At 40.0% G+C, this 12,303-nt stretch overlaps 1 protein-coding gene across 4 annotated transcripts in view; it reads left to right on the top strand.

Annotated features, from left to right (window-relative positions):
* The first annotated feature begins 1,746 nt into the window (after window positions 1-1,746).
* Window positions 1,747-12,303, top strand: part of LOC123180018 (poly [ADP-ribose] polymerase 1) — a 14,542-nt gene continuing 3,985 nt past the window's right edge. Inside the window, exons 1-10 of one of the 4 annotated variants that reach the window (XM_044591970.1) lie at window positions 1,747-1,989; window positions 3,382-3,431; window positions 3,560-3,764; window positions 4,707-4,872; window positions 4,957-5,260; window positions 6,796-6,991; window positions 7,396-7,545; window positions 9,023-9,083; window positions 9,680-9,743; window positions 9,852-10,112. In XM_044591970.1, coding sequence (XP_044447905.1) covers window positions 1,843-1,989; window positions 3,382-3,431; window positions 3,560-3,764; window positions 4,707-4,872; window positions 4,957-5,260; window positions 6,796-6,991; window positions 7,396-7,545; window positions 9,023-9,083; window positions 9,680-9,743; window positions 9,852-10,112 — 1,604 coding nt within the window. In that variant the 5' untranslated portion in view covers window positions 1,747-1,842. The remainder of the gene's footprint in view (window positions 1,990-3,381; window positions 3,432-3,559; window positions 3,765-4,706; window positions 4,873-4,956; window positions 5,261-6,795; window positions 6,992-7,395; window positions 7,546-9,022; window positions 9,084-9,679; window positions 9,744-9,851; window positions 10,113-12,303) is intronic. The other 3 variants (XM_044591971.1, XM_044591972.1, XM_044591973.1) reach the window with 3 other exon arrangements.

A 12,303-nucleotide genomic window follows, 5' to 3' on the forward strand; every position in this document is an offset into this window, starting at 1 on the left:
GTTTTTCAAGTACTCCCTCTGTAAACTAATATAAGAGTGTTTAGATCACTAAAGTAGCAATCTAAACGCTCTTATATTAGTTTACGGAGGGAGTACATGATTAACATATTTTCATATATATGTTTTGATGTCTACTTTTTAATACACATTGTACAATTTTGTATACATTAGAAACATATTATCTATACATGTTTTAATTTTTTTGAATGTGTGATTATTATTTTTCAAATTTGTACGTAAATTTATTTTGTAATAGATATATTCAGAATATTTCGAAATATAGAGGAATTAAAGAGGTAAAAAAAGTGTAAAAGGATGAAAAAAGAGCGTTGAAGATTGCCGGTCCGTGCTGGTTCGGCCTCCTATTCTGGCGGATGGGTTGGCGAGACGAGCAAACCTCTTAAGCGCATCTGCAGCCGAACTTCCTATTTTGACCAGGCGGACAACTCGGTCAGTATCTAGTTAGCTTTTTCCGACCCAACCGACCTCCTCAAACGACCCCTATACATCTGGGCTGACCGGTACCCCTCATATGTAGCTCATATATGGTGGATTGGACAAGACCGCAATCAGCCCAACCCACACCGGCCCACACCAACCCCACCCAATCCATACTAAAAACTTCCACCCGGACCAAACCTTACCTCTCTCACTCTCCGCTCCCCGTCGATTCCACTCCCCTCCCACCCCCTCCTCTCCCAATGTCGTGCGCCGGCAGCGACAGTGGTGAGTCCGATAGCGAGGATGCCCCCATCGACTGGGACGCCCTCGTCCATGAGGCGAAGGTGGACGAAGATGAGGAGTTAGCCCTCCGCATCATGTTGCGGCGACAATGGGTGGACTGTTGTCAAGAGCGGCGACGAACCGAGGTTTGTAACGATGAGGGGCAAAGGGTTCGATTTGGAGCATACTAGGAGAGTGCAAAATCCAAAGAAATCTGAAGGTGGGCCCAGATATGAGAATGGAGGGGGGAAACCAATATGTGCTATATTCTATACACTCCATCCATTCAAATGAATAATGTGCACACATATTCCAAAATTAAATCTTGACCATAATTTATACTCCCTCCCTTCCTAAATATAAGTCTTTTTAGACATTTCAAATGGACTACAATATACGGATGTATGTAGACATATTTTAAAGTGTAGATTCACTCATTTTGATTTGTATGTAGTCACTTGTTGAAATCTCTAGAAAAATTTATATTTAGGAACGGAGGGAGCACCAAACAAATGTCTAGAAAAAAATTATATTTGGGAACGGAGGGAGCACCAAACAAATGTTGGCTATATGAGACAAAAATTATAACTCGTATTCCAAAAAAGTTTCAATGGTACGTACTCCCTTCGTCCAAAAATACTTGTCATCAAAATAGATAAAAAAACATGTATCTAGAACTAAAATACATCTATATACATCCCCTTTTATCCATTTTGATGACAAGTATTTCCAGACGGAGGGAGTACAATGTTTGAAGTCACAAAAAGTTATCGTTCTAATTTACGGTCAAAGTTGAATTTTGAGATGTGTGCACATGTTATTCATTGAAATGGAGGGAATATAATTGTCACTCAAACATGTGCTATTTTATCCGAGGCAAAGAAATGATCAAAACGCAGAGGAAAAGATGTTTCATCAAGCTCTTAAACAGCGTACACCCTTTTTGCTAAAATACGTAACGTAATCGCCAGGAGAGAGAGCATTCTTAAACAGCGAACACCCTTTTTTCCTCCACCCAGACGGCCACACCTCTGCTGGTGCCGGGGGAGCCAACACCAACACCAAGAAGCGGCGGGCGGAGAGGGGAGAGGAGAGGAGAGGGGAGCGCTAGCGGCGGAAATGGCGGCGGCGCCGCCCAAGGCCTGGAAGGCGGAGTACGCCAAGTCCGGGCGGTCCTCCTGCAAGTCCTGCAAGTCCCCCATTGCCAAGGACGCGCTCCGCCTCGGCAAGATGGTCCAGGCCACCCAGTTCGACGGCTTCATGCCCGTGCGTAACACCGCCTCCCTCCTCCCCACCCCCTTCCTCCCCGCCGTTCCCGCCCTCCCCGCCGTGAATCCCTATTCGCTCCGCGGGCGGATCTATCTTTGACCGACCTCTCAAGGCCCCGCGGGGGTAGGGTTTTGGGGCGGTTTAGCGTTCTTCTTATTTTACTGGTGTCAGGGGCTCCCGATTGGATTCGGATGAATCCAATCCGACGGCGGCTTCGTGTGCGGCATGCACTGAGTCGATCTGACGGGCGGTGTTCGTCTTGATTTCTGACCTCGGCTTGTTCTTGATGGGGATTTGGCGTGCTCTGTCTGTCTGACTGACTGACCAACCCCTTTGTAATGCGGAGCCTGTGATGATTGGAACACAATACACCCTTCGCAATGCGGGGCTCGAAATGCAATTCTGTATGCTTCGATTTCAGCACTGGGTGCCCGCCGCCCCCGTTATCTGTCGATTTGCATTATCTTTTTTTGCTCGTATCATTGCTGAAAAGAACTCCTGAAACAACTATTGGTCTGACATGTAAAATGCAGGCTTTGAATCTTACGCCTGTGATTAATTTGATATATGTTTCTGTTTATGTTATATGCCTTTCTGCATCACCAGCCGTAGGCTGCTCTAGTTTCATATGTCGTGAGGTAACCATTAACTGTTTAATTGTTAATTTAAAGCGAAGAAGTCCATCTAAACTGCATAATAATTTGGTACAACATCAGCATGGTGCCCTTTGCAATGTGTCTAAAGTAGTAAAATCCAGTGACAGGTTAGATAATAGTTTGGACATCATATTTTGTAAGATATGTCTGGACATGATACCGTGCTTGTTTGGACTTTGAACCATTTTATGATACAAGTGCGATAAACATAGCTTATAAGCCATTTCACTTTTATACGGTTCCCATTAGCATTTTTAACTGTCAGGCAACTGCAGTTCTCATCTATTCATTACTGCTCTTCGTAGTACTAGTGGGTTCTTAACTGTTGTGATTCTATATCTGTTTGCTTTGGTTTGGCTCATGTGGACACTCTTAACTGTTTCACTGGGAGAACGCTATATTATGTAGGGAAATTAAGGCGACTCTTGGTTATTTCCTGGTTCTAAAAGTCACATTATCTGATCATTTTTTCTAACATGGATAGCTTGCTTAGCATTATGTTTTCCTTATTATTCAGAGGGTTATGGATGGGTACAGTATCTATGTCTCAATGATGTTCTGATAGACTCTGTGTTTTTCTGGAATTTTATGTCTAGCATTTGGTTGGTGATTGGTCGGTTTTTCAAGAGGCAGAGGAAAATACGATGCCTTGTGCCAACTTATATCACCAATGCAGTTTTGCTAATTTACACATCTATTTATAATTTATATTTCCATGTTTTCTCTTTTCCAGATGTGGAACCATGCCAAATGCATCCTCAACAAGAAAAACCAGATAAAATCGTATGTAACTATGTCTCTTACTCATCAACTGGATTTTAGGCTAAAGTATTCAGCCTGTTAGTTTATCCGACTCTTGTATCTGAGTATAAACCATGGAAAATTTAACTCTACTCTTAACTTCTGACCAGTGTTGATGATGTTGAAGGAATAGATGCACTTAGGTGGGATGACCAAGAGAAGATAAGAAACTATGCTGCAAATTCCTCGACTACTTCAACTGCAACTGCAACTGCAAGTTCCACAGCTGCTATTTCTGACAAATGTGCTATTGAGGTTGCTCAATCTGCCCGTGCTTCCTGTAGACGGTGCAGTGAAAAGATTGCAAAAGGCACTGTACGTATTTGTTGACCAATTGTTTTCGCACATTTCTTTTTGTTGTGAATATAACTTTATTAGTCTCGCGTGAATCCAGGAATTTATACTTACTAGTTCTTGTGTATAAAATGTTTATGGTCCTAAACAGAGTCCTCCTTATGGTCAATAATCTTAATGTGTTGTTCTTATTTCTCACTTACTAGTTACTGTATATAGAGACATGAGTTTCACATTCTTGAATAAATCTTAATGCAATTGCACACAACTGTCACATAATTATAGTACTACCATATTTCTAGTTCTAGTTCTAGTTCTAATCACCTGACACCTATTGGGGGATATGTCGTAGTCTCCCAAACCTAAACTTGTTCTTGATTTTTTGAACTCAGAGATTAGAACTGTTCTATATATGGCTTTGAAACACATGAACATGGCACATTGTTTCTCTGTCGAAAAAGAACATGGCACATTGTTTTCTGCACCATATCTATGACCAAGTCAGACTGCAGATCAGGTTGCAGATAATGCCCAAGCTTTTATTATTCTGCTGTGTTGGAATCTGGAATAACTGTAATATCCTGTAAAGGCAGCAACATGGTATCCAGTTATGTAAAAATTCTCTGCTACTAGCATGCTAGGTCACCTGCAAAATAAGTTCCGAAAAGCAGGAATTGGTAAAGCAAATGGTTGTGTTGATTTATATTCTTTTTCGTACATGGGATTCCTGATTTTGTGCTAGATTGATTGATGAATGATATGCATTTCTTTGATTTCTAGAGTCCAAATCAAAAGATTCTATGGTCAAGAAGTACATGTTTGATTTGTAATCTTTCATTTAGCTCACCAAGTATAAAGAGATACTAACATTTAATACCAGTGGTAGGGTAAATTATGCTGTGAAATTATGTTATTTGTCTTGACTCTTAAATTGTGTCTGTAACAGTTTGCTATGTTGATTAGGTTCGTGTTTCATCTAAACTTGACGGTCAAGGTTGGTATCATGTTAGTTGTTTCTTGGAAATGTCCCCAACTGCAAGTGTTGAGAAATTCCCAGGCTGGGAGACCTTGTCGCACGATGATAGAGGAGCTATTATTGATGTTGTTAAGAAAGGTGCTGCCAGCAAACGTAAGCATGGAGATCATAGTTTTTCGTCCCTTTTTTTAACATAACTTGATAATCTGACTTGTTGTATTTGTAATGGTCATCAAGAAGAAACAACTTCGAAGGGCTCCAAGCGCAAGATTGGTGACATTGATATGCGTAACTCCAAAGCTCCGAACTTAGATGGAAGTACATCTGAAGGTGCTGCACGAAGCAAAGGAAAACTTGTTGTACCATGTGAGCCAAATTCTAGTTCTGCTGATCTGCACCAAAAGCTTAAAGAGCAGAGTGACACACTTTGGAAGTTAAAGGATGAACTCAAAAAGCATGTTTCAACTGCTGAGCTGAGGGATATGCTTGAAGTTAATGAGCAAGATCCATCTGGACCAGAGCGGGATCTATTGGAACGATGGTAATGTTTTTTTGCTATTTTTCTTTTCTTGATGGATTTTCATCTAATCGCAAATTATTTTACTTGTTGTCATGTGCTAAACTCAGTAAGGTTCAGAGACTGGGATAGGGCACTTGCCTCTGGCCATAACTTGGGCAAGGGGTTAGGTTCATGCCTATGCCATACAAGCAGTTCTTTGTGTTGTTAGAATAAGTTAGAATTATAACTATATATATGACACTTAGTGCTTGTAGAGGAAGTGGAAACTTGTACAAGCGGATCTTTTTGCTAGTGATGATTTTTGTGCTTGTTTTCTGGATCCCAAATCCTGGTGCTGACCTGCTGGTACCAGGAATCTGATGGGGCTTGTTTTCAAGATATTAGGTGCTATTTTGAAGGAACTTATGGTCAAATACTATTTAGAGGTAAAGGGGAATAACATTTCTGCTTTAGAATAGGGAAGAAAAACACTTAAACCAAATTTGGTAGGAAGCAAGATGGCGTTCTATTGGTTATTATTCTACTGGTTGGGTCATAGGCTATTTACCAAAGCAGAAGAGTCGAACCTCACTTGCTTTAGTTGTTTTTTATGTGCTAATAAGCTCTGTCTGCTCCTGGCTGGCTACCTTAATATTTTGGATCATGGCTATCTTAATGCTTGACAAACCATCTCTTTAGATTCCCTGCCTGGAGTACTAATGATTTTAGTTTCCACTCAAATTTGTACTCCGTTCCCAGTAAAATATGAGTCATGTGTCATAAAACTTATACAGTTGGAAACTTTTCCGAATACAAATTGAATGCTGTAATTTTTGTGGCACACAACCCATGTTACATTGGTCAAATTGATGGTCAAACTTGAGGGGGAATTGGATACATTTAACTATAACAACTATTTTTGAGTGAAATGCAACATGAGGTCAGATGGTCACCCACCTACACCCAACATGATTATATAGCCAAACCAGCACAATCATGTGGCTAACTGTTGATTATGTGTTATAGATGTGGACATCCATTACTTGTCTAATGCTAAGTATTACAACTATTGAACCAATATTATACGTTGTATAAAGCAATTCTAATTGATCAACAAAATTAAGTTCAATAATTATGGGGTTTAATTGACCTCAAAAGCCACATTAAGTTTTAAGTCAGACTTCTCCATATTTGACCAAGTTTATAGAAAATGTGCGTATACCTACAACATCAAATATATGTAGTATGAAAATATATTTTATGACGAATTTAATAAAGCTAATTTGATGTTGTAGATGTTGATATATTTCTCTGTAGACCTGGTCAAACTTAAAGAAGTTAGACTTGGGACAAAGCTAGAACTTCAATTAATTTGGAATGGAGGAAGTAGCTTTTAGTGGAGCTGAAGAGCTCTGAAACTAGGCCTGGTATCCTGCTGAAGTATTGTTGAATTTTGACTACACCGACTTGCCAGCCTGTGGCATTGCTCTTTCTGTCGTACTTCACAGTATTCAGATGCTTCACTCTTTATAATGTCTCATGGTTCTATTTTTTGTAACATTTTTGTTCTCTTGCAGTGCTGATGGGATGCTGTTTGGAGCGCTGGGCACTTGCCCAGTCTGTAATAGCTGCCTATACTATTATGGTGGTCACTATCAGTGCAATGGCCATGTTTCAGAGTGGTCCAAATGTACCTACATGACAACAGAACCTGTACGCATGAAGAAAAAATGGAAAATTCCTGATGAAATAAAGAATGATTATCTTACAAAGGTAGGGCATCTTGGAGCTTCTCAAGCTCAAGTATTTACTTTTCGTGTTAGAGAGGAGCGTCTTGTAGCTAATGTGGGATTCATCCAAGGACCAAAAGAACCATATATTTAGGTAAATAATTAAGTGCTTCCCAGAGCTAGATATTATTTTTGGAGGGGAAATTATGCATTATTGGGAACATTGTGCTCCATGGTTAGAACTTCTAAGGGCACCCAATGGTTGGACCCTCCCGCCCAACCATGTCCCAGGCTCATTTAGTTCCCAAGCCCGCCTTCTGTTTTCTCAGAAAAAAACAAACTAGAAACTCCTGTGATCAAATTAACAGTAGGCACCACTCACTAACAGAAAATAACTGCATCTTCATTTTCTGCAGTTGAAGGTTAATAAACATGTTTGTCTTGCAGTGGTTCAAGTCTCAAAAGGTTAAGAAACCAGAGCGAGTTCTTCCCCCAATGTCACCTCAGAAGTCTGTAGGTCAATCACCTCAGCAGTCTCTCGTCGGTGAAGCATTGGATAAGTTGAGAGTTTGTATAGTAGGACAATCTAAAGATACTGTAAGTAATCTTCATTAATTTTTTTGTACGCTATATTTTTAGGTTATTTTTCTGTTTTGCTTGCTGTTTGGTTACATCCTACGTAAAATGTCTATTAGTTTAAAGTGGGCGCAAAATTAATTGCGTGAATCTCTAGTCTTTGTTGAGTTGCATCTATATGCAAGTATGCATCCTTGCTGAAGTGGTATGCATCATGATTGCTTCAGTAAATTTGTGTCAAGGGATACTTAGGCTCATTTTGTTGTCACTGAATATGCTATGTATGCTGTGCCTAATTTATAATCTTTTGTGGAAAAGTAGCCTCCAAAATAGGCAGAGGCTGGTTAGCCAAAAGATTAAATGGGCATAAGTAACAGAGCCTTACTATATTGTACCAGAGAATCAGTTTATGCACACACTGCATGGTTTGTCTATGAAAAAACTGAAAACGTGGAAAGTACTACCTCTGATCCAAAATGTAAGTCCTTTAAGCATTTTTACCAATCAAACATTTCTAGATTTTACTATCTAGAGGAGAAGAACTACTAGCATCCAAAACATCAGATCAGTTTTACTAGATTTATCATGAAATATACTTTTATAGTCCATGACTATTTTTTATTTGAGGTACAAATCTGCAAGAAATTGATCTTCAATGTATCATTGAAGAACGTGTCAGTGTCCTAAAAGGCTTACATTTTGGATTGGAGGGAGTACTCAGTACCCAACTGACCTCTGGTATTTTGAAGTAGTTTTCTGATAGTTTTTGAGCTGTTAGTTCTCTTGAATGGACTAATGTCTTGAAAGACACAGATAGCTGTGTGTCAATTGTTTCTTTATGTTTCTCAACAATTTCTCCAATTTACATTATATTTGATATTCGTCGGAATATGGACAGTTAGCTTGTTAGACCATCTCTAATCCTGCATCGAGTCAAAGAGAAAAAAGGCAAGGCTTTGAATCTATGAGCCTTTTCCTCCAATGTATAATAAAGAGAAGGAATAAATTGATGCCTGCTTTGTTCTTCCTTGGATTTGCTGCAAGAGAAAAAAAGGCAAGGCTTTGAATCTATGAGCCTTTTCCTCCAATGTATAATAAAGAGAAGGAATAAATTGATGCCTGCTTTGTTCTTCCTTGGATTTGCTGCAACTTCAAGCATCAGTCCCTTTGAATCGCTTTCTGCAGTGTATCGATCCAGCTCTATACTTCCTCCAAATCACTTTTCTGCAACACTGGTCTTAGAATGTAACATGAGCAAAAGGAGCAAGGTGTTGAATTCATGTAAAATCATTTCTTGTCAGATTCTAGGGTCGAATTGCCTCATGTGATCTGGCTCCTTTATTTCACATCAGATGGATACTATAGGTCGTATATCTAGTTGCATGTGACACCCAGTTTTTTTTCTCTTTTTTTTATTTGTTGTAATTAGTTAATTTATTGCTTGTTTCAAATGCTCTTTACAAGTTCTATATTTAATTAACGAGCTGAACTCTTGTAGGATGAGTTGAAGCAGAAGCTTAAACTTGCTGGTGCCCACTTCAGTCCCAGGGTTACCAAAGGTTTTTCTTTGCATATATGAACTTTTACAATTGGATTTGTATAGCATTGGAACCTAGATTTCCTTGTGCAACATATATGGATAACTGAGGTAATTGTTTTATGGAGTAGGGATAAAGGGAAGAGGCTATCTTATGGCTATTCTTATGTCAATATGGATTGGTGCCCCGTTGGCTTATACCACCCTTAGATCCAACTATCTCATGTTTTGAGATTCTTATATTTTCACCATCTTCACTGTAGCACACCCTCATGTCATACCATAATGAAGACACTTCTGTAGTGAGGCCTCGGTTTGACTACCACTTAATTGATAGTTCATATTCAGTCCCTAGCATGCACAGAATAGTTTATCACAGAGTGCAATGCTGCATTGTGCAGAGAAATAAAATATGCGACCCTCAGCATGAGCCCATGGTCTGGGTTCGACTACCATTTAATCTTCAGTTTATTTTCGATATCTGGTAGTGCATAATACGAGCTGAGTACAGATTGGTTCATCACGGAGGGTACAATGCTGTATTTTGTATAGACATAAAATACATGAACCTCAAAGCACGATGTTATTGCACTATGCTTATGTTTACCTGCATTGCAGATATTAATTGTGTAGTTTCATGTGGTGGGCTTGATAACGAGAGTGCTGAAGTCAGGAAAGCTAGGTCTCACATTTTACCCTATCCATTGTTTTTCAATCATAATTTGGCATGTTCTTTTTGCTCTAATGCTGAGGTTGGAATATCATGTTATATATATGAATTTGTTTGCAGGAGGCAGAAGATACCAATCGTCAGAGAAGATTACCTTGGAGAATGCATTAGAAAAAACAGGGTGCTTCCATTTGATTTATACAAAGTAGCGACTACCTTGGAGGAGTCATCAAAAGGCAGCACGGTCACTGTTAAAGTTAAGGGCCGAAGTGCTGTTCATGAGGCTTCCGGTCTGCAAGATACGGGCCATATTCTGGAAAATGGCAAAAGCATTTACAATACAACCTTAAACATTTCTGACATGACACAAGGTGTTAACAGGCAAGGTTTTTGCTCATAATATTTTTTTTGAGGGTTTTGTTGCAAATTTGTGACATACATTTTGAGTTAGGGTGATTGCGAATAGTGCCTACTGGTTAGGGCACTTTTAGACTTCTAATAAATCCCGCAACAAGTTTTTTCTCTCATTTACCCCCTACAAGCTTTCCATTCCAAATATCCTCTTTCGACTGCAGTATCCTTCAATTTTAATGAATTCCACCTGAACTTTAGTGGTTAGGAGAAATATACAATAACCGTGAAGCAACTATCTTATTTGTGTATGTATCCAGGCTATAGGAATTGGAGGTAGTTAATCTATAATGGGTAATAAATCTGAGTTACTATTCACATTTTGTTTTTGTTGTGGTTCCTCGAATTCAATTTGAGTTTATCTAAAACTTAGATGATGGTTTAATACTTTGTACTCCAGACTTTCTTCTCATCCACACAAGGTTTATCATACAGGGGCATTTTAGAATGACCGACTAACTAGCCTGAACAGGCTCAAAATCAGGCCAAAGGGTTGAGGATAATTTCGTCAATGCCTCACAATGGTACGACAATTGCATGTGATTTGTAGTCAAGGGAACATCACCTCAGGTCACCAGGTCGATTTTGACATGATTTACCCCAGGGCCCCTTGTGTGGGTTATATCCCTACTCCTGCCTCAGTTAGTAGTATTATAAGGAAAAAGTGCACAATATTGGTTACAAAAGGGAGATCTCCCGAGTTGGTAGGCAACTCGCCGAGCTACGATAATCAATCTGGGCAATAGGCGCCATAATCACTAGGGTTTGTATGGATCATTGTTCAGGAAATCGGTAACTGGTAGCTGCTCGGTCTTCTTGGGAGTAGAGATTAATCGGTGAATGGGCCTATTAACTGGATTAATCGGTCGGCCATTAATCGATAGATTAAATAGGAACTTGCCAACATATATCTAGTTTTTAACGTATTATAACATACTCTCATGTTCTCAGCTATGTAACATAGCAAAATAGGCTACAGTTTGGTTGAACCCTAGCTATTCAGGAGCGAGAGGGGGATTAGAGGGGTTACAGGTCAAAATTTTGGGCTTTGATTGCCCACAAGTTAATGGGCTAGCAGTGATTAATCGGCCTAACAACTGATTAATCGGTCTGACAGGTCAATTAATCGGCCTGACAAGTTAACGCGGCGAATAGGTGTTATTCGATTCGTCCACCCTATGAGTAGCGATTAACTGGCCCGTTAACTGATTAATCGGATAAATTCTTGAACAGTGGTATGGATATAGATTGCTTGGTCCCTTTCTGGGGTCCTCGGCACCTTTATATAGCTCCTGGATGGCGGTAATCTTCCTTCTCCTTTATATAGCCTCCGTCGTAGACGCGTAGGGAGTTTGGATCGGATACAATTAGAACTTGTGACCACCTCCTACGCAAGGTTTCCTTATCTTCCACCTGTAATATGCACCCTCTAGATTAGTGGTCCTTCACATCGGCTTCCAAGTCCCATACACACCAAAGCCCGTACGGCCCGCTTGTACAGTTTGCACGGCACTGGGATATGGTAAGCTGGCTTACCATCGCCAAAGAGTAGGGTAATAACCAGCTAAACAAAGAAACCATAACAGAATGGCAGGAGGGTTGGGTGCTACCACCTCGGTCATCTTCCTCGTATGAACTCAGTTCTTGTTAACATTGTCACCATGGAACTTTTATTGATCACCATCATAAATGTCGTCGCATTGCTTTTGCCATCACAGTTGGCGTTGATGTCAGCGTCACGTCTCCAGTTGATCATGCTGAGGGATGGTGGCTGCCGGTGTGATTTGTATTAGGCTCAAAGGGAAATATACAGACTATGTAGCACAGTACACATATGGATACAGGGACACCGGAAAATAGTATTTATCAAACATAGGCTTATCGGGATACTTATTTAGGTATATAGTGAAAAGAACATGCCATGTATAATTGTATATATGTTTTAGAGGAGAGAAGATGAGAGTACTGCATGTTTCCTCCTTCAGTCCTTCTCATTGACGAATGATGTTGATCTCCTCAAGTTAACTCCTCAGTCCTCACACGATGATCTTTGCAACATCAAATACATCATATGCTAGGATGAATGTGGGAGGTGGATGGCTCTTGTCTCCCAGCGGCGTGCAGAAAGACCGGTCTGAGGGGATGTTGGATGTGGCGTGCC

Source organism: Triticum aestivum, chromosome 1D (assembly GCF_018294505.1).
Source record: "Triticum aestivum cultivar Chinese Spring chromosome 1D, IWGSC CS RefSeq v2.1, whole genome shotgun sequence".
NCBI classification, from domain to species: Eukaryota; Viridiplantae; Streptophyta; class Magnoliopsida; order Poales; family Poaceae; genus Triticum; species Triticum aestivum.